The sequence below is a fragment of the Rhagoletis zephyria genome, unplaced genomic scaffold (assembly GCF_001687245.7).
Source record: "Rhagoletis zephyria isolate East Lansing unplaced genomic scaffold, Rhagoletis_zephyria_1.1 Rzeph_scaffold_00529, whole genome shotgun sequence".
Classification (NCBI taxonomy): domain Eukaryota; kingdom Metazoa; phylum Arthropoda; class Insecta; order Diptera; family Tephritidae; genus Rhagoletis; species Rhagoletis zephyria.
Genome location: NW_016157613.1, coordinates 184,154 through 211,430, shown reverse-complemented (window position 1 = coordinate 211,430; position 27,277 = coordinate 184,154). Strand labels below are relative to the sequence as shown.

The window sequence follows — 27,277 nt, the reverse complement described above, 5'->3', positions numbered from 1 at the left end:
TTTAATTTCCTAAAACAACCATATTTTAAAATAAACTTTTCTACTATCGTTTTTGCTACACTCACTGCGTCTTTTGTTATCAAAGGAAACGCTTCTACAAATTTTGTAAGTTCGCATTGAATTGTTAGTATATATCTGTATGTATTGGATGGTCTAAGAGGACCAACTGTATCTATTGTTACAACATCAAATGATGTATTTGGTGTCTCTGTTATTGTCTACTTTTTTACATTTGTTATATTTTTTNACAACATCAAATGATGTATTTGGTGTATCTGTTATTGTCAACTTTTCTTTTGTATATTTAATAATTTTTACTTCGTTACAGATTTTACATTTGTTAATATGGTCTTTAACCATTTTATTCATGCCTTTCCACACATATTTTTGTTTGAGTTTTCCTATGCATCGTCTTATGCCGCAATGGCCTGCTGTTTTTGAGTCATGGTATCTTTCTATTAATTCTTTCATTTCTTGTTCATTTTCTATTCTTTTCGGAGGAGTATATAATAGTATGTCTAGACAGTCTTCGGTTTCATTTTCTTCTGTTTCATTAAAAATTTCTTTAAATCTATGAATATATATCTTTTTAAATATTTCATCATCATTCGATAGCGCTAGTTTACTAATGTGTTCATGCTTTGCGTGAGATAACAATTTTTTCAAAATCAATTTTAACTCTGATAATGTCTTATGATTGTATCTAACATGTAACTAATTTTTAAATACATTAAACTTAATTTTTTGGCCAGTTTTAATTTTATCTTTATTCTCAAATTTTAACTTTTTTACTCCTCTAATATCATATATTGAAATACACTCCCATATATGAAGATGATCAGTCTTCAATGGTAAAGTGTCCGCGGGTGTTTCTTCTTCTTTATTATCTGTAAATTTATTTTTCATTCCTCTTGTTAACACATTAATATTATTTGTTGGTACCATGTCTTTTAATTTCTCCGAGTTTAAAACTATTCTTGACAACGCATCGGCGTTGGTATTCATTTTACCTTGCTTAAATATAATGTCAAAATCATAATCCATTAAATCTATTCTTATCCTAGTTAATTTAGATGATGGGTTCTTATGGGTAAATAAACTAACTAATGGTCTATGATCTGTATACACTATAAATCTTTTACCATACAAATATGGTCTGAAATGATTTATTCCCCAATGAATGGCTAGCAACTCTTTTTCTATTATCGCTTTGTTTATTTCATATTTATTTAATGATTTACTAGCAAATGCATGGGTTTATCACTACCGATTTATCCTTGAGAAAGTACAGCTCCCAGTGCATAATTTGAAGCGTCTGTTGTCAAAACAAAAGGTTTTGAAAAATCTGGGTAACTTAGTACTGGCGGCGACATAAGTTTTTCTTTCAAAGGTTCAAATGAACTCTGACAATTTTGTAACCAGCTAAAAATCACATTTTTCTTTAATAATTGATTTAATGGTTTTGCTATGTCAGCAAAGTTCTGAATAAAACGTCTGTAGTAGTTACAAAAAGCTACAAATCTGCGTACTTCGTCAGAATCTGTTGGTGTTGGGTAATCTTTTATTACTGAATATTTGCTAGGGTCAGTAGTCACACCTTTATCTGTGATTAAATGTCCAAGGTAAACTACCTCAGGTCTCAAGAAATTACATTTTCCTGGATTCAATTTTAAATTATATTTACGTAACCTTTTAAAAACTTCTACAAGATTCCTATTGTGTTCTTTTAAACTAGCTCCAAAAACTACTATATCATCAACGTATAAAAATGCTGATGCTTGTAAACCACTAAGTGCAATTGAGAGCATTCTTTGAAAACTATTTGTTGAGATTTTCAAACCGAAAGGCAAACGTTTAAATTGGAAATGACCTGAATCTGTTGAGAAAGCTGCTAATGGTCTCGATTTTGGATGTAGTGGAATTTGATGAAATGAACTTGTCATATCTAAAGTCGAAAAATACTTCGCTTTACCTAATTTATCAAGTACATCTAACCTGGTTAGTGGAAATTTGTCATCTACAACTTTTTTATTCAAAGATCTATAATCACCTACTAGTCTCCATTTTTTCTCTTCCCCCGCACTCTTCTTTGGTACTATTAACAAGGGTGAATTGTATGGGCTAACGGAAGGTTCAACTATGTCTTCGTCTAATAGTTTGTTTGGACTCTTTCTTAAATTCGCAAGTATCTTCGAAGCATATTCTATTTCCATTTATTTATTACTAGCAGACCCGGCAAACTTCGTCCCGCCCAAAATTTTTATTATTTTATTGAAACTTTTTGGGCCAACATTTTCACCAACAATTCACGTTTGCGATTTTCATTGGCATATTCATCTGCTAAGATTATGGTTTGGTGGTCATTAGCCGCTTTAAATAACCTAAGGAAAGTGTTATATCCGTGAAGAAGTTCTTGAAATTCTCCAACTGTGCAGCATTTCATAGCACGGCTATTCGCAAAACGAAATAAATTTGAAGAATTTTTTCCTCTTCACGACCTGGCGGCAACAATGACCCGGTTCTATAGTAAATCTGTCTTAGAAGCTTTACAGTATAGTTGGTGGCGATTTCAAAATGGGTGCGAATAATTGTTCTACAGAAATGCAATATAAACACATATACCTATTTCAGACGAAAGACATTAAACGCTGGAACACATAATAATATTGGGAAATCACATCCATTGGGCCAATCGTAACACAGTAGAGTTCGATATACTCAATAGTGCAACAGGTCGATTTAATCTGACCTTCACGGCACCTTTTCTCACTTGGCTATTTCTAGTAATAACTCGACTCCAGCGCCACTTGGGAGCCCGTTTTTGCAATAGTATTGCTCTTACCATTACCACCACATATTTAAAATATTAGCCAAATCGGTGCATAAATAAGATTTTTAGTAATAACTCAACTACAGCGCCAACTGGCGGATTAAATTATGAAACTAAACCATCCAGAGATCCACTCAAACTCTTACAAAAAATTTCGTTAAAATACAACAGCCCCATTTTTTCTCCAAGAGTATGCGATTGATTTCGTATATCTCCATAGCAAGTTCTAGAACTCTACCATGAACACTTCCAGAGATACGTAGTATGACAACTGTGGTTTGTATGGGAGGTGCCACGACCCCTTTTCCAATAGCTTCAAGTTCCAAAACTCTAGGTGGGCGTGGCATACATATTTACATATACATATAGAATTTTTTTTAGCCTAAACCCATCCTGGGGACACGTGCGGCAGGTGTCTGAAAATTCAAAAAAAATTGGTCCAGCCGTTCTCCGGCTTCGCGAATACTAAAAAATGGCTTTCAAAATATATATTAGTATAGTATTATATTTTGGCTGTATCCGTTGTTTCTGGTTGCCACAAAAAAATCTTGCCTAGTGAAAAATTCGCCCCTTGATATGGTTGGAAAAGCTTATCCAGGTAAATAGCTACCTATGTACAAAATTTTAATCAACTCGGACCATAGATACGATTTTTCGAATAAATCGGTCCCTGGTCCACTTCGCGGGAAAAATTAACTAATATGCTAATCTAGGTAAAAAGCTACCTACATACTAAATTTAAAGCAAATCTGACCATAAATACGATTTTTTCGAATAGATCGGTCCCTGGTCCACTTCCCGGAAAAAAAGATCCTATATGCTAATGTAAGTAGGTAAAAAGTTATTTACGTACCAAATTTTAAGCCAATCGGACCGTTATAAAATTGTTTCGAATAGATCGGTCCCTGGTCCATCTACCGGAAAAAAAGAAATTTGTTTGGCCTAAAACATGGTGGTTGCTTTTACAAAGAAAAGGGCCTTCTCTTTATATAATTAGTATCGATTAGTATAGATATAGATAATCTTTACTACTTACTTTAGTAAGGATTAGACATGGGTTAGCCAAAGATGAGAGACATGAGCATCTTAACAGTAATAAGGGATTTGATTTTTTGAATTTTGAGTTATGTCGTTATTGCAGAGGACCATCGATATTAGAATTCATATATTTCGATAATGAAATAAATTCGAGCATAAATACGATTTTTAGTTACATATACATATGTAACTCAATTCCAGCGCCACCGGGCGGCAATTTTTTTTTCGAAAGAATTCGTTTTCCTGTTATCAATACATATTTTGAATCTGAGGATAATCGGACCATAAACATGATTTTTAGTAATAACTCGACTCCAACGCCACCTGGCGTCTCTTTCTTTCGCAATGGTATTGTTTTTCCTATTTTCAATACATGTTTTGAATCTGAGGATAATCGGACCATAAATACGATTTTTAGCAATAACGATTCCAACGCCACCTGGCGGCTCTTTTTTTGCAATGGTATTGTTTTTTCTATTGTCAATACATATCTCAAATATGAGGCGAATCGGACCATAAATACGGATTTTACTAATAACTCGACTCCAGCGCCACCTAGCGGTTGTTTTAATAGTTATTCTGCTATTCGGAAGGTAGACAAATTAAAAAACCAAATATAAAAATTGGTCCAGCCGTTCTTGAGTTATAAATGGTGTAACTAACACGACTTTGTTTTATATATATCTTATATCTATATTAATAAAAATGTTGTGTTCGTATGTCACGGTCGTCAAAACTCGAGAACGGCTGAACCGATTTGAATATTTTTTTTTGTATTGTTCTGTATAATACCAGAACCAAAGATATCGCAAAAAACTGGAGGGTTGCCACCTATTTGAAAATTTTTAAACCCAAATATATTGATAAAATAAATAAATTATTGCAATATGGGTATCAAATTAAAGAGGTTTAAGAAATATAGCTGCTGGAAGTATTTTTGACGGGGGTTGCCACCCCCGGGTATCAAATTAAAGATTGTTAAGAAGGCTTACAGCCGAAAATATGTATCATAAGGGTTGCCACCTGTTTCAAAGTTTAACTAAATTACACTGATGAAATAAATGAAATATTACAATATTGGTATCAAATTAAAGAGGGTTAAGAAAGATAACTGCTAGAAATATTTTTGAGGAGTGTTGCCACCTATTTGAAAATTTTAACTCAGTCAAATTGATAAAATAAATAAAATATTGCCATGTGGGTGTCAAACTAAAGAGTTTTAAGAAGGCTTACAGTCGAAAATATTTTAAAGGAGGGTTGCCACCTGTTAAAAAATTTTGCGCAATTTAATTGATAAACTAAATGATATATTACAATATAGATATTAAATTAAAGAGGTTTAAGAAAGATAACTGCTGGAAATATTTTTGAGGAGGGTTGCCACCTATTTGAAAATTTTAACTCAGTCAAATTGATAAAATAAATGAAATATTGCAATGTGGGTATTAAACTTTAGAGTTTTAAGAAAGCTTACAGCCGAAAATATTTTTGAGGAGGGTTGTTACCTGTTGAAAATTTAACTAAATTTAATCGATAAAATAAATGACTTATTACAATATAGGAATCAAATTAAAGAGGTCTAAAAAACATGACTGCTGGAAATATTTTTGAGGGGGGTTGCAACCTATTTTAAAATTGTAACTCAGTTAAATTGATTAAATAAACGAAATATTGCAATGTGGGTATCAAACTAAATAGTTTTAAGAAGACTTACAGCCGAAAATATGTTTGAGGAGGTTTGTTACCTGTTTGAAAATTTAACTCAATTAAATTGATAAAATAAATGAAATGTTACAATATGGGTACCAAACGAAAGGTATTTGAGAAATCTTGATTTGCAAATATTCTAAATAGGATTATGCAATATGTAAAATAAACTGAAAATATTGAAATTAAATGAAGTATTATAACTGGTTCGAAACGGAAAGTGATTGGGAAAGCTTTACTAGAGAATTTTTTTTAATGTTTCTACTTATCCAAATCCGGACAGTTTGAAAAAAGAGAATTTACGATATCTTATCAAACGAAGTGATAAGTTGGTATACAAATTACGCAATGGAAAAAAATTAATAAAAAGTTACGGATACAAATGAAGAAATGATAAAAAGCGTAACGAAAACATAAAAATATCCCGTGAAATGAAATAATGAAAACTTAAAATTGTTGTCACCATTCCTTTACATTATAAAACAGTTAAATTTGAATTATAAACAATTTCGTTCGGTCGCCATAGCGCCATAGGTCAAAACATAGTGGAGCGGCGAGTGAAGCGAAGAGCTTTCATCGAGCAAGGCTTCAATTAAAAAAGTGTGTGTACGCTTTGCTCTTCACTATACGCTCTCCCCATATATGTAATACTTCTATATTGGCAGTACGTTGAAAGTACATCCGCCAACATTAGAGTGCAGATATGTAATGATAGAACGAGAAAACCAACCAACCAATGTACTCAGAATGACATTTGAAAAGAATAAAAAATCAGGAGCGGTGCAGTAATCGTCAATATTTTAGAAAATTAAATTTTAATTAAAGCCAAAAAAAAATTTTGTTTAACTTTTGAACAAAAAAGTAAGGAAAAAGGAATCGTGTTGCACGCGTCAGTATGTTATACTATTTACTTAAAAATGAGCCGTATCAGGGAAAACGGGCAGACGCTACATGCTGGCTAAGGAGCTGGAAAGGAAGGCACGGATCCTCTCATCCTATCTTTTAAGAGTGGTTATGGTGATCGCCTCAAGTGTAACTTATACATCTCTTGCTGCTTATTCAAATCCGCCGGTTACCACAAAGCTCGCCCCAATCACGTTCAGGGAAAAATTTTTGGTTATTTTATTTTTATATTTTTTTAATATTTGTAATTTAAACCGCTCCTGGAGTGACTTGACAGTGGTTTGTTTGTAATAGTTCACAAATATACATTTATACTAACACAAGCAAACATTTATTTGATAGGCTGTCTCCCTTTGATTGCGGAATAAAAACACATAGTGAAGATACGTTACTATCAATATAGAAGTATTAGATATATGGCTATCCCATTGAAACATATGCGTTTGAAATCGACGCTTTGCTCGATGCTCTTCGCTCGCCGCTCCACTATGTTTTTGGCCTAAGTATATTGCGAGTAAAGAAATTTTGAATAACATAAGATAATATTATTATGATTATGATTACTATTACTATTGTGAACTCCTGGCGTGTAATTTCTGGTGTATACCAATGACATCGATATCATCGGTAACAAAAACGTCGAAGTCTGTCCTGCCTTTTCCAAGTTGGGTAAAGAAGCAAAGCGATTGGGTTTGGTGATCAACGAAGACAAGACGAAGTATCTCCTGTCATCAAACAAAGAGTCAGAGCAGTCCCGCCTTGACACCCACATTACTGTTGCCAGTTGTAATATCGAGAAAGTAGAGAATGTCGTTTACTTGGGAACCAGCATTAACACCGATAATAATGTCAGTATGGAAATCCAATGCAGAATCACTCTAGCCAACAAATGCAACTTTGGACTGAATAGGCAATTCGGGAGTAAAGTTCTCTCTCGACGTACAAAAACCACACTCTATAAGTCACTCATCATGCCCATGCTGGTATATGGCGCAGAAGCTTAGACAATGACAACATTCGATGAGACGGCTCTTGAAGTATTGGAGAGAAAGATCTTAGGGAAGATTTACAGGCCTCTGCGCGTTGGCGACGGGAGTACCGCAGACGATGGAACGATGAGTTGTATGAGCTTTACAACGAAATGGACATAGTGTATCGAACGAAAATACAGCGGCTCCGCTGGCTTGGCCACGTCGTTCGAATGGGAAGCGACGTTCCAGTTCTGAAAGTATTAAACTCGCAATCCGCTGGTGGTAGCAGAGGAAGAGGGAGAGACCAAGTGGATAAGAACTTGGCTTCACGGGGCATTTCCCATTGTCGTCAGTTGGCACAGAGAGAAACGACTGGCGTTCTTTGTCGACCTCGGCCAAAATGGCTTAGGCGTTTACAGCGCCAAATAAGATTGATTATTTATGGCAACGGTTCGTTCAAACAATTACATAACCTTAGCTATCGCTTCGCCTGGAATTGCTACCAGGTGGAAACATTGTTAATTCAGCTCTTAAGCTGCCATTGAACATATAAATCATCGAAACTCCTACTTGCAATATTTCCAGAACATCCGGTATGGAAAAAGTAGTACAAAAATTTAAACTAATTATTTGAGATCAGTGCACGATGGCACATAAAAAATTGCTTGAGGTCCTTGATCCATTGTCGCGGGATTTGCATGGAAACGTCCAACCATTCGGGAATGTATTGATATTGCCCTCAGGAGATTTTACGCAAACATTGTCTGTAATTTCTTGATTAACACTAGATAAATGCTTACCTGAAATAGTCAACATTGTGGCTAGACGAACATACATATATACACTGCAGCCGAGGGATTTTCGCGACAAGTACTGGACATTGGGAACGGAAAGCTGCCAGCTAACGAGAGATTAAGACGAATTGTATTGCCTGATAATTTTTGTAACTAAGGAACATCAAAAGGAGAACTGATGGAAAGAATGTTTCTTAATTAAGAAAATTAATTACAGGCTCAGTGAACGAGCTATTCTTGCTGCGAAGAATAAGGATGTCTATCAACTAAATAAGAGTGGTATTGACAACAGTCGTTGCTTGAGCTGGTCTGCTCTTTTACCAGACTGCCAGGCCACTTGCTCACTTTGGTGAACACCACTAATGTTATTCAATCCGGCATTCAAAGTGACAACTGTTTAGCTGAGGGAGAGCGGGAGACCAGGACTCAAATCGTAACATCCGTTCACCGAGTGAAAACCATACGAAAGAAAATTACGTGATACGTCAGGCAGTATAAGCTGAATGAGACAAAGACTACGTTCACGTACGTCATAATCTGAAAAATTTGTTTTTACGTGACGAGTAATACGATATCGTATGTGACGATTCGAGCCCAGGTTTAGAGTTGTGGTCGAGTTAGAGTAGATGAGGAGGTAGGGATTACCTTTGCGAGTGTTTGTGTATCGAGCTCAATGAGTCCGTATGGTTTATAGGTGCACATGAAGTCAGCCACGCACTTCATATACCTGATATGCGAGAGAGAAAGAGAGAGAGAGAGATATGTGGGTAGGCTGATGAAGCGGTAGCGCAAGATGTGACCGTTTCACCGTGTATTCATTGTGGGACTCCATTGGAGGAGTCATGCTCTAGCTGCCTTAGGCTGCTGGGAAATGAGCTGGGATTTATCCAGGGATGCATTCGTGCAGAGCCCCAGTGTGGTTTGTAAGCAGTAGCTTAATACCATGCCAAAAATTACTCCGGGAGTGGAGTGTGGGTGATGCTCAAAGCACCGTGTGATAGCCAAGCTGGGTTAGCGTTGACCATAGCTGAAAATGCCAGCGACTTATCACTTCACTAAGTTCAGCGAAGAGATATTTGAGAATTGCATAAAAAATGCATACCCAATTAAACACGAGCGAAGTGCCTTTAAAAACAAGTGCGTCTGTATGTTGGCTATTCTTTGTTTAAGCGGGAAATGCATAAGTCACTTAAACAATAACATATGCGTCGATAAACACCGTTGTGGAAGAAGACGAATCAGTTAATTATCCAACGGAATTTTTGAAATCGATTGATCTTCCAGGGATGACCCCACATACTGAATTGAAAATAGGTGTACCAATTATAACGTTGCGGAATATTAATCAGCTAAAACTCCGCAACAGTACGCGACTCGCAGTTAAGAAATTGATGAAGAACGTAGTGTAAGTAAAGATTTTTACGTGGCCTTTCAAAGGTGAAGAATTCCCATGATTCCGACCGATACACCATTTCAATTTTAAAGATTGCAGTTCCGAATTCGATTGACATTCGGAATCACAATCACTATTGCTCAAGGTTATCCTTTGGAAAAGTATGGTTTAGAGTGAGATGCGGATTGGTTCTTAGATGTTGCGTGTTCCCGTGTCGGCAAACCAGATATCCTTGATATCAATGCAGAGAATGGAAACACGACGAATATTGTGTGCACACAAGTACTTATTACAAAATCAAATATGAAACGTATGCTTTGTTTCGTTAATAATTTATCATCCATGTAACAGGAATATGCCACAGCAAAGCGTGGCAGGGTATAGCTAGTAGATGTATAATTTTCATTTATGATAGATATTATTTTAAAATATTTATTTTATGCACATTAACCACATACCATTCTTAAATCAAGAATTTCAAATTTTCTTTTTACAATATTTACTCTGCATGCATCACATTTAAAACAACTATAATGGAAGCTTTTATTATTATACATGACATATTTAACTTTTCCTATGTCTTTTATTTTGTTCTGGCATTTAGACAATATTAATTCAACATTTCACCAAAACATCCTTGAAAAAAGCATATTGTTACAAACTTTTTCATCTCCATTTAAGTAAAATTTAATTATTATTATTTTCAATTTTTATTTTATATATATATTTAGGTTATTTTATATATATAAACATTTTTTTTAAACACTTATTTAAATTCATATTTTTAATTATTTGTTTTTTAACATAAGTCTTACAATGCTTATTTATAAAATATATGATTATAATTAATATCGAAATAAATCCTATTATATTATTTATTAAAAGATTGTTGCTGCTGCTGCTATTGTTGACATTGTTGTTATTGTTGTTCATGCTGCTGTTCTTTGGCTTTTGGAAGTACAATTGTCCAAACCATGCCTCAGTTGTTATCTTGTTTATGTTGATTTTTCTTCAATTCTATTAGTTCCGCAATTAATTTTCGTTTGTTCTCTCCAGTAGCTAACGGAATTACCATGTGAAGCTCACCAATCTTCCTTCGTAGTTTCACCGCCTTACCTCCTCGGGTTTTACGTTTTGGTGCACTATGCTCTGTGCTATCGTTTTTAATTTGTCTTTTTCTGTAAGCTTCTATTGTTAGTGGCTTAGGTCCAGCCGTGAGCGGAGTTGGGACGTATTTTGATATTGGTGTGGATGATGTTGTCGTCAGTGCTTCAGGGACATATTCATCATCTATATTTTCTTCTTCGTAAGATCTTGGGTGGTTCAGCTGTTCAAACAGGTTGTCCAGATCTTCTTTTGAATATTGCTCCGTCATGAATATAATTTTTATTCAAATTTATTTGTTTTTATTAGAGTTATTATAGTGCCAATTTGGCAGGATCGCCATGTTATGTTTATTTTTTTTTATATTATTATTTTTTAAGTATTTTTAACTTTTGGCTTTTAAGCGAGCCACGCTAAAAGGATGATGGCCTCAAGGCCTATTTTTATTGATGAGACAAGTTAGAAAAAACGAGGCAATGCCGCCGATTCTTGATTCAAAACAAGTCTGTTTATTTTTTTGTATTATTTTTCCATAAAAGCCTAGCTCATTATATAACAAGCAAAATATAAATCCACATTTCAAACTTTGTGCAAATATTATAAAAAATTGCAAAATATCAGCTAGATTTTCAACTTTTTTTCAGATTTTTTAGAATTTTTTTGAGTATGCAGGTTGATAGCCCATTAAATTCCAGGGCGCTAATGTGCAAGTTTTAAAGTGCTAAAGAATCGCGTTGATTTTTAATATATTATTTTTTCTTGTAAACATTTGGTTAAGTGGTCTGTTGTCGAAAATGCTAAATTACGTTCCGTTAAGAAGGAACATAGCAATATTTTAGCCTTTTTACGTTCATTACATTTTCAATAAGGGGCCCCATGCGACTAATTGTGTCATTTTCTTTATGCGCTTAAATAAAGGTTAAGTCGTCTGTGTCCAAAGAATAATAATTTTTTGAAGCAGCTGCTGCAAAAAAACAAAGCTTGTAAAGATTTATTAAGAAAATAATTCAAAATCTGTTCTACTTACAAGATTTAGTAATAGAGAAAAATTACTGGGAATTTAAAAAACGTAATTTTTTACACAAAAAACGTCCAAACGTCAACAGGATACAAAAAACGTCCAAATGACGTTAAAAACGTCAACCTGCCAACGCTAGTCGCAAGTGCCAACTGCGCCGCCGCCCACCACCACCACATGGCAACAGCCTGTACAGCAGCACGCACAGCCAGTAGGGGCCAGGCAACACACCTCACATTCCTATAAGTCTCCCTAGGCACACGAAGATTTTACAATTCAACTGTACGGACTACAAAGCAAGATCGAGGAGATAACAGTCTTCATGGGGCGGCATGGAATATTGAGCCTCATGCGAGAGTCGTGTCGAATGCAAATCGTTTTTCGACAGTCGAATCATATCAAAAATTTCATGTCATTGCCAAATTCGAATCGACTAGTGTATTAAAACAGAAAAACTTGGCAGCACTACATAGTTTTCGACTATTTTCGTCGATTACTTATTTCAGCACGAGTGTAGACAATGCCAATGTTGTTGAGTCATACAATTTAGCCTAATTTACGACTTGGGCAATGAGGCTGATTAATAGCTGCGGTCCAAGAGACGAAGCTGCATAGCAATTCAAACACTGTTGAATTACGCCGGATACAACGTGCACCGTCGAGATCGCGAGCGAGATAATGGTGGTGGCTTAGCGCCTATCACACACCACACCGTGCAGTATCGGCTTATCGAAGCAGATATCGACCGCAGGGATACCATCCTAGAATGTCAGGACATTGCTATCGAGCTCGAAATATTGAGCGTATATACACCAGCTGCCCGGCAGGATATCACCCTGAAATAGGTGTGCTCCTTCAGAGGTGAAACCGTATGGTTGTTGGTGACTTTAACGCGCACCACGAAGTTTGGCACTCAAGCCTGTAGAATGATCGTATTAGAACACACTTGGCTGAGCGGATAGATGATTCGACATTCTGCACAATGAACGCTCATTTTTCATACAAAAAATCTTTGCGTATTTTCATTTAGCCACTTATTATTTCTTATTTATCCATCGAATTAATAATTTGATTTTTTTTGTAAGAGAACAGGCTTTAGCACAAATGCAAAAATTTGGCACAGAACCTGTTATTTTTTAAATTTTTCTTCTGTTAAAGTCATATTTTTTTTTAATTTTTTCATTAAAATATAAAAAGAGCTGGAATGATTAATTAATTTTTCAGAAACTATAAGCCGTATGGGAAAGTGATGTATATACGGTTTATGGAGAATTTAGCTTTCATTTGCCATACCTTATATTAAGTTTGTTAAATTTGTTCGTAAGATATACGTGATTAAATGGATCCAATTTTCGCTTTAAGCTGAATAACGGTAAATTCAAAATGTCTCGAAAACGTAGGCATAGAAAAAACAAGTAAGTGCGCCTGGGCCACACTGTAGAAGTGAAACTTACGTTACTTATCTATCTATACATACACACATCTGCTTTTGTTTAAGGTTATATTTTTTCACTTTTTATCTATCAGATCCCTACCTCTACCACTGTTCGTTTTAATAACATTCATGTTATTCTGTTTTTCCATTATCTTCATTTTTATCTTTATATCTATCGATAACAAAATCGATTATAACGTCCATCAAAATACCGAAAACAAAATCGATAAAAATTTCAATAGCAACATCGATAATACCATTGGTAGCAAAATCGATTAGAAAATCGATAAAAATATCGATAACAAAATCGATGAATATCGATAAAAAATTGATAAATATCGATAAAAAAATCTATAAATATCAATAACAAAATCGATAAATATCAATAACAAAATCGATAAATATCAATAACAAAATCGATAAATATCGATAACAAAATCGATAAGAATCGATAACAAAATCGATAAATATAGATAACCAAATCGATAAGAATCGATAACAAAATCGATAAATATCGATAACAAAATCGGATAAATATCGTTAACAAAATCGATAAATATCGATAACAAAATCGATAACAAAATCGGTTAATATCGATAACAAAATCGGTTAATATCGATAACAAAATCGATAAAAAAATCGATAAATATCGATAACAAAATCGATAAATATCGATAAAAAATTTATAAATATCGATAACCAAATCGATAAATATCGATAACAAAATTGATAAATATCGCTAACAAAGTCGATAAATATCGATAAGAATCGAGAACAAAGTCGGTAAATATCGATAACAAAACCGATAAAAATATCGATTATTTTAATGATAGGTCTCGAGAATCCCGAGAATCTCTAAAATCCTTAAATAGTTCCCAGAGTGAGTCTCTGTGTCTCTCTCTATATCCTTTCCTCTTTAATTACATACCTCTATTTTAATCTTTCTTCCCCTATCTTCATCTTTGCCTTTATCGGTATCCTCATCCTCCTCCTTGTCTTTACTTTTCTGTTTATCATTTTTTTCAGCTACATACTCCCTTTCACATTTGCCCTTATATATATAAGTAAACTGTTTAAATTTACCTTAGTCTGCATTTTTGCTTTTATCTTTACGCATCTTTGTTTTTGTTTTTATTTTTACCTTTGCCTATATCCTTTTCTTCATTTATGTACGTGGTCACCTTTACTTTCCTTCTTGTATTGGTCTTTTCTAAGTGTTGTTCTTTAACCTTTTATTAGCAAATTTTTGTTAAATTAATACCATATGCATACAGACCAGAAGCACTTTTTTCAGCCCCAACCATTTCCGTTGCACCATTTCCGTTGCATACACACAAGAAGTACTTGTTTCAGCCCCAACTATTTGCTTTGCACCATTTCCGTTGCATCACTTCCGTTGCAACATTTCCGTGTGCAATTTCCGCTGAATTTGCCAATTTACTCCCAACCAACCAACCGCCGCTAAAGAAGTTTCACTTCAAAAAAATTGACTGGATTTTCGGAATCACCGAGCAATTCTACATAAGAATTGGATAGTGGCATCCATAGAACATTTTTGATGTAAACCAGTGTCATCTGCACATAATCATCTCTATTGTTAAACCTGCTGACTTTGCTTCCGCGGATTTTCGAACCTATGTCAGCTTTTCAAAAGCTGATTGGAAAGGCTTCGCGGATGTTACTGAAAGTACCATCACTGCCCTACCCACACCAACCGATGTTCACGTAGGTGAGCGTAATAGGGAATTTACATGATTCAAATAAAAGTTACCTGAATAATCGGCTCATGTGAATTTCCTATAAGTTCACTAGGTTGTCACCGCCGCTGCAGCTCGCTTCATCCCAGCAGGATGTATTTCGGACCCCCGTCCGAATTTTCCTCCTGAAGCGGCTGTCTTAGCCGATGAGCGTGATAACCTTCGCCAGGCCGATGCCGGAAATCCCCGTATCAGGGATCTCAACGCGAATATTCGGCAACTACTGAACGTACATAAGCGGCAGAAGGGGGAAGACCATATGAAGAGCCGTAACTTCGCCTCTGGTGTAAGCAAGCTTTGATCAACCGTAAGGTCATTGTCCAATCCGACACAGCTTGACGACAGAGTCGAAATCTCTTTCGGCGACCACGCCTCGTCGGATCCGGAGCGATGCGCGAGCTATTTTAGCCGGCAGTTCACACTGCATCCTCCGGCGAGCAAAGCCAAGCGTCGAGTGACGAAAGGCTGCACAAACTGCTAACACCTAGTTAGGGATGCAAACGATGCATCGATATTTTTGAAACATCTATAACATCGGTTCAAAATTCGATGTTTGCCATCGATGTTTACAATTTCCTAAAATCGCTAAATTGACGATACATCGATGCCAGTTTCAACGATGTTTTAATATCGATTTAATTGTGACTCAGACAGACATGACATGTGACAGACTTGAATTCAACTTACCCATTATGCTCCTAAAATTTTTTGACTAGCAATGAATTTTATTACTTATTCTTTTTGGTGGAACATTCAGAAATTCCGAGTTTCCTCGTATATTTCGATATTAAAAATGCTTACTTAATCATTAAAAACGACCGGGTTCCCGTTGAAATTTCAACGAAATTGGGCCTTGGAACTTTAGGCTCAGCGAACTTACTACGGTATGCATTTTTATTCTATTTATAGGAAGGGTAGAAGAATGGTAAATAAATATAGGGAAATCCATCATATGAAAGTGTTTTTCTAATTGAATTACAGAGATTTGGAATCGAAAGGTTTTCAATTCTCCTTTTAATTTGACTGCAACCTAACAAATTGTGAAACATCGGAAACCATCGATATATCGATGTTTTTCTGGCGATATATTTCAGCATCGATGTTCATTTCTCCGGTGCATCGAAACATCGATGTATCGATGTTACCCCCCAACATTTGCATCCCTACACCTAGTGCGCCTCCTGTTTTCACTAGCGGCGAATTGAGGGTAGCCAGCGGGAAGATGAAAGCTTCCAAAGCCGGAAACGACGGAATTTACATGCTGATGCTGAAAAATTTTGGTCCTGCGGGAGTAGATTACTTAACCGAAGTACTCAATGTGTCTATGGCCACTCTCATCATTCCAGACATCTGAAAGTAGGGAGGGTGGTCCCACTGCTTAAACCGGGGAAACCGTCCACAAAAGAGAGTCCCATTGTCCGATTACTCTCCTTTCCCCGGTAGCGAATACACTAGATGCCCTTCTACTCCCGCATTACAGAAACCACCTAACCCTAGCGAGGCATCAACATGAGCTCCGTAAAGTGAACAGCACAACAACAACACTGAACCCCATAAAAACCGAGATAAGTCATGATCTACAAAATCCTCAGCCACACTATTTAACACCTGATCGAAGGAGGTCAGACTGCAACTGGGTGTTCACGTCGATGACGAACCCATTCCGATGGTGAACATTCCGAAAACCTTCGGAATAACCTTCGACAGTCTGCTCTCCTTCTCGGCGCATACAACCGCAATTGTCAATAAAGTACAAAACCGCAACAAGGTCTTCAAGTCGTTAGTAGGTAGTGCCTGGGGCAAAGACAAAGAAACGTTGGCAACGTACAAGGCAATTGGCCGGCCGGCTCTGAACTATGCAGCGCCTGTGTGGTCGCCGGGGACTAGTAGGATGCAGTGGATGAAGCTGCAGACCTGCCAAAACACGACACTCAGGACAGCGGCAGGATGCCTTCCGATGTCGCCGCAACATCACCTGCACGACGAGGCCCATATGCTCCCAATAGAGGAGCATAGCACAATGCTCTGCAAGCAATTCCTAGTAGGGTGTCACCGACATGGGCACCCGAATAGACATCTGCTTGCTTAAGAACTCACGCCACGGCACGTCAGAGGGCATTTAAATGAACTGAGGGATGAAGTCCAGAGGTTCATAAAAGGACCTCTGAACCCGACAGCATACCGACAGGCCTTGAACGGAATTCACATGGCGTCCGTCTCGAGTTATATAGACTCTCGCCCTGTGAATGCCGCTCTGGGAACTCAACTACCAGACGTGGACGAGACAGAGCTTCGTCTGAATCGAGAGACTCGGACCACAATAGACTTCGCTCTGTCTACTGCAGCAGGGTTAACTCGTACCTGAGCAGAATAAATGCAGATGCGCCAAACGAATGCCCGACATGCGGAGAGACGCCCCATGACTCGAAACCTCTCTTCGCATGCCCTCTGAACCCCAACCTGCTAACGCATCGGTCCTTATGGACAGACCCATCGAAGCTGCACGCTTCCAGGGTCTTCTGTTACTAGAGCTTGACGACAACGATTTAGGGACTAACCGGTATGGGCGGGGTGGTTGTAGCCGCTACAACAACAACAACAGGGAAGTATAAGTGCGTGATAATTTTAAAAACAGTTATTTTACTAAAATTGCACAATAAACGTAAAAAGTATAAATATATTTAGTTGAGCGGGGTCCTATTGCAAATATATTGCCGAAGTGTGTATGTACATAAATGTAGTGTTTATTGTGTGAAATATCGCCTAAAGGTTTGCTAAATTTACAAACTTTAACAACAAATAACTTAAAAACTATGAGGCTCCCGCAGCTAAAAACTACATATTTGGAATCAGGAGAACTCCCCCTACCCTTCCATAGCTACCTTAATGCGGTAGTCGGGGGGATGCCAAACTAAATTGCAGCCCGTTATGTAGCTCTGCGCCTAAAAGTTAAAAATAAGCGACTTTCATTTTAAAATTTATCTTATTTGAGACAATTTTAAGTAGGGAAGCATACAATAAAAAAATTTGGGTTAGGCCACTGCTGTTCTCATGTCCTCAAATATAAATTTTCTTCAGTTATACATACCCTGGCAGCAATTGGAAGAGAATTTTATCGCCTATCGCCACGATGCCACTTCTTCGTCACTATTGGAAGTTATCAAAGCGATAGTAACTGATTTCACAAAATCAAAAAACATTTCTGTCGCTTTTCTTTTCTGTGTCAAAAAGAAAATTTTGAAAAAAATGTCGCTTACGTTATTGTGGCGGCTAGAGTGCGATATCTTTATTGAAGATTTTATAACAAAAAAATTCAATTTATTAAACCTGTCTGTAATAAAACTCAGGTTGTCGCCAAACGAAATAGAATAAAACTCCACATCTGCTCACTCTGCTAGTTTTCTTACTTCTACCTTTATTATTCACAAATTTGTAAGAAGAACCCAAACAACGGTGATATTCAGAATATGTTCTTATATACTACATGAAATAAATGACTTCAAGTTCAACCTTAAGCTCAAGGTTAAACATCATACGATTTTTATGTATTTAATGCATTGGGCAAACAATATGCATATTTATGCAATTATGTCGGTGTGTACATAGAGCGTGAGCGCATAGGTCCCTGCGCATGGGTATATATACATATGTACGTGGCTGTTGGGGAGCGCACTGCGATCATACCATATACAGTGGAACAGTGCTGCACAAACTACGATGGGACCTTTGTGCCCAAACATACTCCCCCCGTTGAAAGGACAAACCTTTCAAGCTGAAATTGGTAATGGGGCTAATTTGTGAACTGCTCGTCGAATAATTCCTTTGGAGGTTTTTACGTCTGCTACACGAATTTTGCCATCGGCACCTGGGATTGTTTGCGTGATTCTTCCTAGTAACCATTGTTTTGGAGGCAAATTGTCTTCATGTACAATGACAAGCCGACCAAGTTCAATATTGGGCTGAGGTTTGAACCATTTTGAGCGCTGCTGCAGACTGTGAACATAATCGCGTAGCCATAGCTGCCAAAAACGTTGCTTCAGGTAGGTGATGCGTTGAAATTGCGTTAAGCGAGTTACTTCTGTGTTTTTAAAGTGATCGTCTGGCATTGCGAGCAAGGATGAACCAATTAATAAATGACCTGGTGTCAAGGCTTCGCCGTCATTCGGATCGTCAGTCAGTGCAACAAGTGGACGCGAGTTGAGTATAGCTTCTACTTCAATTACTGTTGTCTGAAGTTCCTCATATGTTAGATTTGCACCGGATGCAGTCTTCATTAAAATCGTCTTCATGGATTTCACCGCAGCTTCCCACAAGCCGCCAAAATGTGGTGCGCGGGGTGGGATAAAATTAAAAGTGAACCCTGCGTTATTGCTGTAGGTTGTTATGCCTTCTATTGCTACTTTGTTGAATAGGCGCTGTTGAAGTTCCTTTAATCTTCCATGCGCGCCAACAAAATTGGTGCCATTGTCGCAGTATATACGCTGTGGTAGCCCGCGGCGACCTATAAATCGTTTAAGGCAAAGAATAAAATTATTACTTGACAAATCTGAAACTAATTCAGTATGAACCGCTTTCGAGGAGAAGCAAACAAAAATTGCGACATATGTTTTATAAGGTGGCTTTCCACGAAGTCGATATGATGTGGCAAAGGGACCGCAAAAGTCAACGCCACTAATTAGAAATGGTCGTTGTTGTCTTAGGCGGTCTGCTGGAAGGTCTGCCATTATTTGTTCCATAAGCTTGGGTTTATAGTGGAAACAGTGCACACAGTCATGCAACACCTTTCTCACAATTTCCCTTGCATTGACGATCCACACCTTTTCGCGTAGAAGACTAATTAGCACTTTAGCTCCTGCATGTAAGTGCTTACGATGAAGGTGTTCGATGAGAAGTTTTGTAAACCGGTGTTCCTTTGGTAGTAATGCTGGAAATCGGGCATCATACGGCATTGGCGCGTTGGCTAGTCTTCCACCAACCCTTAAAATAGTAATAGAACTTCCATCGATAAGCATTTCGTGTAAAAAAGGTGTAAGTTTTTGTAGTGGCAAAACAATGGGCTTGTCTGAGCGTAAGTTCTTGATTTCAGACTCGTAGTACTTGTGTTGAATGATGGTTAAGATTTTCCAAAAGGTTTTGTCCAATTCTTTGTGTGAAACCGATGTCACCTGTGAGGATGAAATGTTTCTATTAACTCGCGATCCGTTAAAAACACGAAATACATATGACATTATACGAAGTATACGTTGATATGATGAATTTCGCTCGATGACGGATTCGATGATGGATTCATCTATAGCGTTTCTGGTGATCTTAAATGCAGTCCTTTTTCTATACTCTAATATATGATCTTCAACTTTAACTTCTTTGTTGGTCGCAGGCCACTTCGAAAAATGCTGCTTGAGAAATTGCGGCCCGGTGAACCAAATTGTGTTTGCAAGCTCAGATGCACTGCATCCACGAGAAATTAGGTCTGCTGGATTTTCCCTGCTTGGAACATGTCTCCAAACAATGCCCTTTGAATTTGTTTGCACCTCAGAGACTCGATTCGCGACAAAACAGTTGAGAGTAGATGAATGCATCTTCAACCATTGTAAGACAATTTCAGAATCTGTCCAGAAAAATATCCTTTTTATATATTTACTGACCTTTTCAGCAATCTTCTGCCAAGTTCGGCTTAATAATAACACAGCACATAGCTCTAAACGTGGTAGAGATTGAACCTTAATAGGTGCCACTTTAGACTTGGCAGTCAATAATGTTGTTTTGTATATACCATTCATATTTGTACGTACGTATAAACAGCATCCGTATGCTCGTTGAGATGCATCAGCGAATCCATGAATCTCGCTGATTACAGAGAAAGATGTAAAAACGTATCGGGGTACTTCAAATGTATTAATACAGGAAAAATCGGATTTAATGTTGAGCCACATCTTCATTAAATCTGGCGGAAGCCCTTCATCCCATTTTAGCTGTTTTATCCACATTTCTTGTAGTAATATCTTGCCTCTAATAACGATTGGACTTAGTAAGCCCAGTACGTCGAAAATTCTAGCGATAATGGACAAAATACCTCGTTTTGTGGAAGGTATCGATTCTGGGAAGTCGTATCGAAAACAAATTGTGTCTGTTGTGGATTTCCATGCCATGCCTAGCGTTTTGGTAATGCATTCCTCGTTGGTTTTGATGACAAACTCTTCATTCGATGATTGAATAAATTGAGGACAGTTTGTGCTCCACTTTGTGAGATTTAGACCTGCTGACGATAGAATATCGATTATTTCTGATTTTATCTGTTGTAATTCACTTAGGCTATCTGCTCCGGTCAATAAATCATCTACGTAGAAGTCCCTTTTAATAATAGCCGCACCTACTGGGTGCGTTTTGCTGTGTAAATCGGCAATGTGAAACAAACTACGGATTGCTAAGAATGGGGAACATGCTAAACCATAAGTAACGGTATTGAGCTCGAACATTTGAAGGGGCTCATCTTCTTTATTTCTCCAAATAATTAATTGAAACTTCCGATCATCCTTTTCGACAAGAAATTGGCGATACATTTTAGATATATCGGCTGTGATCGCAAACCGATGCAAACGAAAAGACAAAAGCGTTATATTAAGTTCCTGTTGAATAGTTGCTCCTACCATTAGTATTTCATTAAGCGATTTACATGATGATGTGCTTGCCGAGCCATCGAAAACTACACGCAACTTTGTTGTTGTACTCTCTGGTCGCATGACGCAATGGTGTGGTATCACAAAATGTGGGTTGCTTAACTCAACATCGACTACGCGCGACATATGTCCCAAATCTTCATATTCCTTCATAAAGTTCTCATACATTTGCTTCAATTCAGTATTACGGCTCAAACGGCGCTCGAGCAGTAGAAACCTTTTCTTGGCGTTTTCATATGAGTTGCCTAATACAGAAGGTGCGGTTTTGAATGGTAAGCGGACTTGTATTCGACCGTTGTTGAGAACGGTCACGTTTTTAAGAAAATGTTTCTCACAATAAGACTCTTCTTCTGATAGAACTGGATTAGATTGCGGGAACTCTTCAATTTCCCAAAATCGCTTGAGAATATCATCTGCCTTAGGTGACTCTGCGTTTACAGCGATATTGCAAATGAATGCAGAATCGTTTGTTGAATGTTCAATTACCCCACCTGCGATCCAACCAAAAGCCGTGTTTTGTAAGCAAGGTAGGCCAGGACCGAGGGATATTTTGCCATCTTGAAGGCAAGCAAAAAATAACTCTGTGCTTAGTAGCATCTCAATACGCTGTGGCTTAAAAAATAAGGGATCCGCAAGACAGATCCCATCGGGAATATTAAAGTTACTTGTATCAATATATTGAAGCGGCTGTTTTGCCGAAATGGATTTCGTTATAGCAAAGTTGGAAGACCAAGTAAAATTACTTGTACGAGATTTAATGGTTGCACTTACAGAGTATTTTAGATTCGTTCGAATTCCACTTATACCTGAAACTTCTTGGTTCGATGGCTGTTGTTTGAGTTGAAGCCGTTTTGCAGTTTCCTCTGTGATGAAGTTCAACTCCGAACATGAGTCCAATAATGCTCGAATTGGTTGCATTACGCCGAATTTGTCCTGAATGAGGATCACAGCAGTGGGAATGAGCGCTCTTTTACATGCGCGTGCGACAAGTGAAACGTGTGTATTGTTGGATGATTGTGCTTCATTCCGCATAGCCGAAGACGATTGTAGTGGAGCAGGAGATGATGACTGCTTATCTTGCGTTGCGTTTGTAAAGTGATCTGAAACATTATTGAAGTGTATATGAGTATGATGCAATATGCGGCATATACGACACCGAGATTGTGATTGACATTTGGATACCGTATGCCCCTTACGAAGACAGTTGATACAAAGGCCAGTCTTTTTTACGAATTCAAATCGTTGAGGAATTGCTAGCTCCAGAAACGATGAACATTTATGGATAGTATGTTCTGTGCTGTTGCAATATGCACATCCTAACTTTGCGTTTATAAGAGTAGTACTCTTGTTGCTAGGCTTGTGCGACTCGCGGTTGTTGGACATCGGAATATCTCGTTTTGTGCAGCTCTCAAGAAATTGACAATGGCGGCTCAAGATCTTATAGCAGTCGTCCCATGCAGGAAGTGATTCAAAGTCCTGCTTCTTGTTGTAGACCATCCTTGATTCAGGATCTAATTTGGAGAGTACAAGATGTATTAATACTGAGTTCACAATGTCAAGTTCCGACCCCAAAGATAGAAGTGAGCCTCTAAGTGCAGCAACAGTATCGATGACGTTTCGAATTAACGCAGGATTTGATGTCTTTATGACAGGAATGTTGAACAAAGCCATAATATAATCACGAAATATTAAGACATTGTTGTCGTAGCGTTCCTTTAGTCGTAGCAGGGCCTTCGGGTAATTAGCTTCTGTTACCTCAAATGCTTCTACGACACTCAAAGCTGGCCCTGAAAGACAACTAAGTAAATAGTTAAATTTATCAATTATCGGAATGGATGCATCGTCATGAACTATGTTCGAAAACGTGCGAAAAAAACGCTTATATTCGGCATATTTCCCATCGAATTTCGGCAACTTCAGGGTGGGCAATCGATTTTTTAGTGAACAATTACTTACTGAGGTGTTCAATGTACTTAAATCAGCAGTAGCCGGTTTGATTTTAGATTCTAAGATATGAACGAGTTTTGATTTAATTAGAATATACAATTCTTCAATTTCGGATCTTGACGTGTCGTCGGAGTTCAGGATTTCAATTTGAGTTTGAATATCTGAGATTTGTTTAAAGTATGACTCTATGATTTGAAGCCGGCATTCAATTGCAGCGAAATCAATTGGACCCTTTTCGGTTCCAATTTTCGTTTTCATACTTTTCATGTTACGCTTAATCGCTGCGCGCTTTTTAATAAGTAAAGGCATTTCATTTGGGGGGTCTGAATCATCCATTGCACTACCATCTTGTTTTGTAGCCATCGTAGTGTCCTTACCAACTGATTCTGACTAACCCGTTTTCCAATGCTCTTTGGTGATGATCTATTTGTAAAGGCTGTACTGCCGTTGCGAGGAGGCTGTACTAGAGTATCTGGCGTAGATTACGGTTTGCGCCCTTAACGAAAGAAAGTCGACTATTGCGACTGTATCACCAGGCCGGAGAAAACGCAGACTGAAGTCGATTGAGATGGTTATCCACTCGAAAGCGATTACGGCTGCTCGGAGTTTAGTGATTACGAACTTGTTGTGAATCACTTCGATGTGTAGGAAGACTTCAAACTAATTTATTTATTTTGACTAAAATTGATTAACTGTCCGCAAAGGAAGCAAACGACACCGTGGAGTTTTTCGAGGGAGTGTTATATGGGACAAGTCCTGACACGGTCGCCACTAAATGTCTGTAATAAAACTCAGGTTGTCGCCAAACGAAATAGAATAAAACTCCACATCTGCTCACTCTGCTAGTTTTCTTACTTCTACCTTTATTATTCACAAATTTGTAAGAAGAACCCAAACAACGGTGATATTCAGAATATGTTCTTATATACTACATGAAATAAATGACTTCAAGTTCAACCTTAAGCTCAAGGTTAAACATCATACGATTTTTATGTATTTAATGCATTGGGCAAACAATATGCATATTTATGCAATTATGTCGGTGTGTACATAGAGCGTGAGCGCATAGGTCCCTGCGCATGGGTATATATACATATGTACGTGGCTGTTGGGGAGCGCACTGCGATCATACCTGCTTGCACGAATTCGCCTTGGTTGCTACAGTGGAACAGTGCTGCACAAACTACGATGGGACCTTTGTGCCCAAACAAAACCATAACAAATTTTTTAAACAAAATAAGTTCAAAACAGTTTTACATGACTAGTTCACTTGAGATGCCGAGGTAAAAGGTTCTAACTCTACTCCGCTCCGCAATCAAAGCCTACATGAAGTTTAACAACTGTGCAGACTGGCTCGATGTGCTTCTTTGGTTCTATAGCCTTGAAGGAAGCTCGGTAATCTACGCTCAAATCTGCCACGACAAGAAGCCGGCGAGCAAAATATCCGTTTATGGATACTAAACATTGGGCACATCTACCAGGAAAATATGTCCTTACGAGACAAGAAGGCGTTCCGCATTGAACATGCGCTGCAACGAAAGTAATGATTTGGTTATATTATTTCGCTATAGTTACCAAATCATGTATTTAGAGAAATAATTTAGCTGAATTTTTCTGAGTGTACATTAGGGTGACCATCGATTTTTTTTTTTTTAATTTCAAGACCCTACCCACTAATTTTCTTACTTTTAATGAGAAATATTGCCTATTTTTATAGATTTATAAATAAAATCATTTAGAGGTCGCGACTTGTCATTTTAGGCCAGAAAACACGGTTTTGTAGATTTATCAGTTTTTGAATATTTATTTTTCATTAAATTTTAAAGATCGAACATGTTGTGAGAAGAGGATGTATAGGCCTTTAAAATGATGTATAATAATCTATTGTCAGACTTGGGTTGTCGTGATTTTCCATCGGGGAAATAAAGAAAAAAAACATCTTCACCATCACTTATTTCCACGATTTCAAAATATGTAGTGCTACATATCTAAAACTAAATCTATTTTCATATCAACTAAACCTCATTTATTGCAATCGCATAAAAATTGTCGAAGTTAGGAGACTTTCTTAAATACGGCCTTGAATGTATATTGTGTATGCGCCGGACTTTCAGATTTTTTGAGCAGTATTAATTCAAAATTGATATACACAATCGCCCTTTAGCAAAAAAGTGGTATTTCAAGAAATTTTAGGAAAATGGGGTAGACACCGCCCACTTGTGTACATATATGAGTAGTCCAGTTGCAAACAGCGTGATGAGATTTTATAATAGTACGCCATAAATTAAAAAAAAAAAAACGTCTAAAACAACAAGTAACATCCAAATTGAATATTTCTTTTTATTATCTGAAAATTTGGATAAACAAGAGCCTAATGACATTAAAAATCAAAATCGCAGTGTGGTAGTTTTTGCAAATTTTATATATAGAAATTAAATATAGCGAGCTTTGAAACAGTAAGTTTTATATAGCCAGCTTTTTTAAGCTTTTCGCGTTCTCTATTCCATGTAGGTTGGCCTGCTTCATTTTTAAGACGTCTTCCACTAGGCACCGAAACTACCACGTTTTCTTGCAGTTTTCTAAGTTCATCAGAAGATGGAGACTTTTGAACTTTTATAAATACGTACAATAAATATTATAGCGACTTTTGAAAGTGTATATATACATACAGTAAGTATTATATCGACTTTTGCTAGAGTAGCTAACATTTGATGCTATTTTTTTCAGAATATATAGGGAGATTGCACTGTATTGTTAGTGCACATGAAACTACTTTAAATAATGGTACGTTAACCACCAAAAACTAAAAATCGAAAAAAATTTACATAGCGGACTTTGCAAGTGGACTACTCATATGATATCATATGTATGTATCTCAAAAACTACTTCACGGATCTCGACCAAATTTTGTATACACATTGCGCTTAGCATGCTTAAGCACAGTCTTAAATATTTTTTTAAATAGGACAAAACCTAGTCCCCCTAAAATATAGCTAGCTTTGAGTTTTTCGAAATTACCGTTACTTTGGTGGAGCCCGTGGTTTTTGTTCGATTTCAAAAATTTTTGATATGGCGCTTAAGAAGCCTAAGCGCAATGTGTATACCAAATTTGTGAAATCAGTGAAGTAGTGTTTGAGGTACACATATACACAGCTGGGTAAATGCAATTACATTACAATTACAATTAAATACCTCAGTAATTGTAATTAGGATTCAATTCCTTTAGTTCACAGCAAAGGAATCGATTACTTTTTCAATTCCTTGAAGTTATTTCAAATGGAATTGTTTTTTTCTTTAATTCCATTACAAGGAATTTCATATTGTAATTGGAATAAATTACGTGCTAGTAATGTAATTTTTTTTTATTTCAATTCCTTTGAAAATAATTGAAAATGTAATTTTTTTCCAATTCCTTTGAAAGGAATTGAAAATGTGATTCCTTTTTTTTCGAATTCCATTCCTCAAAGTAATTTAAAAAGTAATCGAAAAATTTATAAAAAAAAAATTTTTTACTGTTGAATTGCAATAGCTCTGTTTTAAGTTTCTTGGTTGCTTACTGCCTCGAATAAATAACTTATACCTAAGTAGTATTACTAATTGGACTTTAAGAAAACTGAATAGCTTAAACTGTAGCTGTTCAGTTTATAGGGTAACGGTTAAATTTTCCAGATCCTACCGCGAACGCAGATGAGACTCATAAATG

At 37.0% G+C, this 27,277-nt stretch overlaps 1 protein-coding gene across 1 annotated transcript; it reads right to left on the bottom strand.

Moving 5' to 3' along the window:
• Nucleotides 1–18,717: 18,717 nt before the first annotated feature.
• Nucleotides 18,718–23,937, bottom strand: LOC108360159 (uncharacterized). Its single transcript, XM_017612342.1, has 2 exons — nucleotides 21,024–23,937; nucleotides 18,718–19,451 (listed from the first exon to the last, which is right to left on the bottom strand). The coding sequence occupies exons 1-2, from the start codon at nucleotides 23,935–23,937 to the stop codon at nucleotides 18,718–18,720; spliced, it is 3,648 nt and encodes a 1,215-aa protein (XP_017467831.1).
• Nucleotides 23,938–27,277: the final 3,340 nt, after the last annotated feature.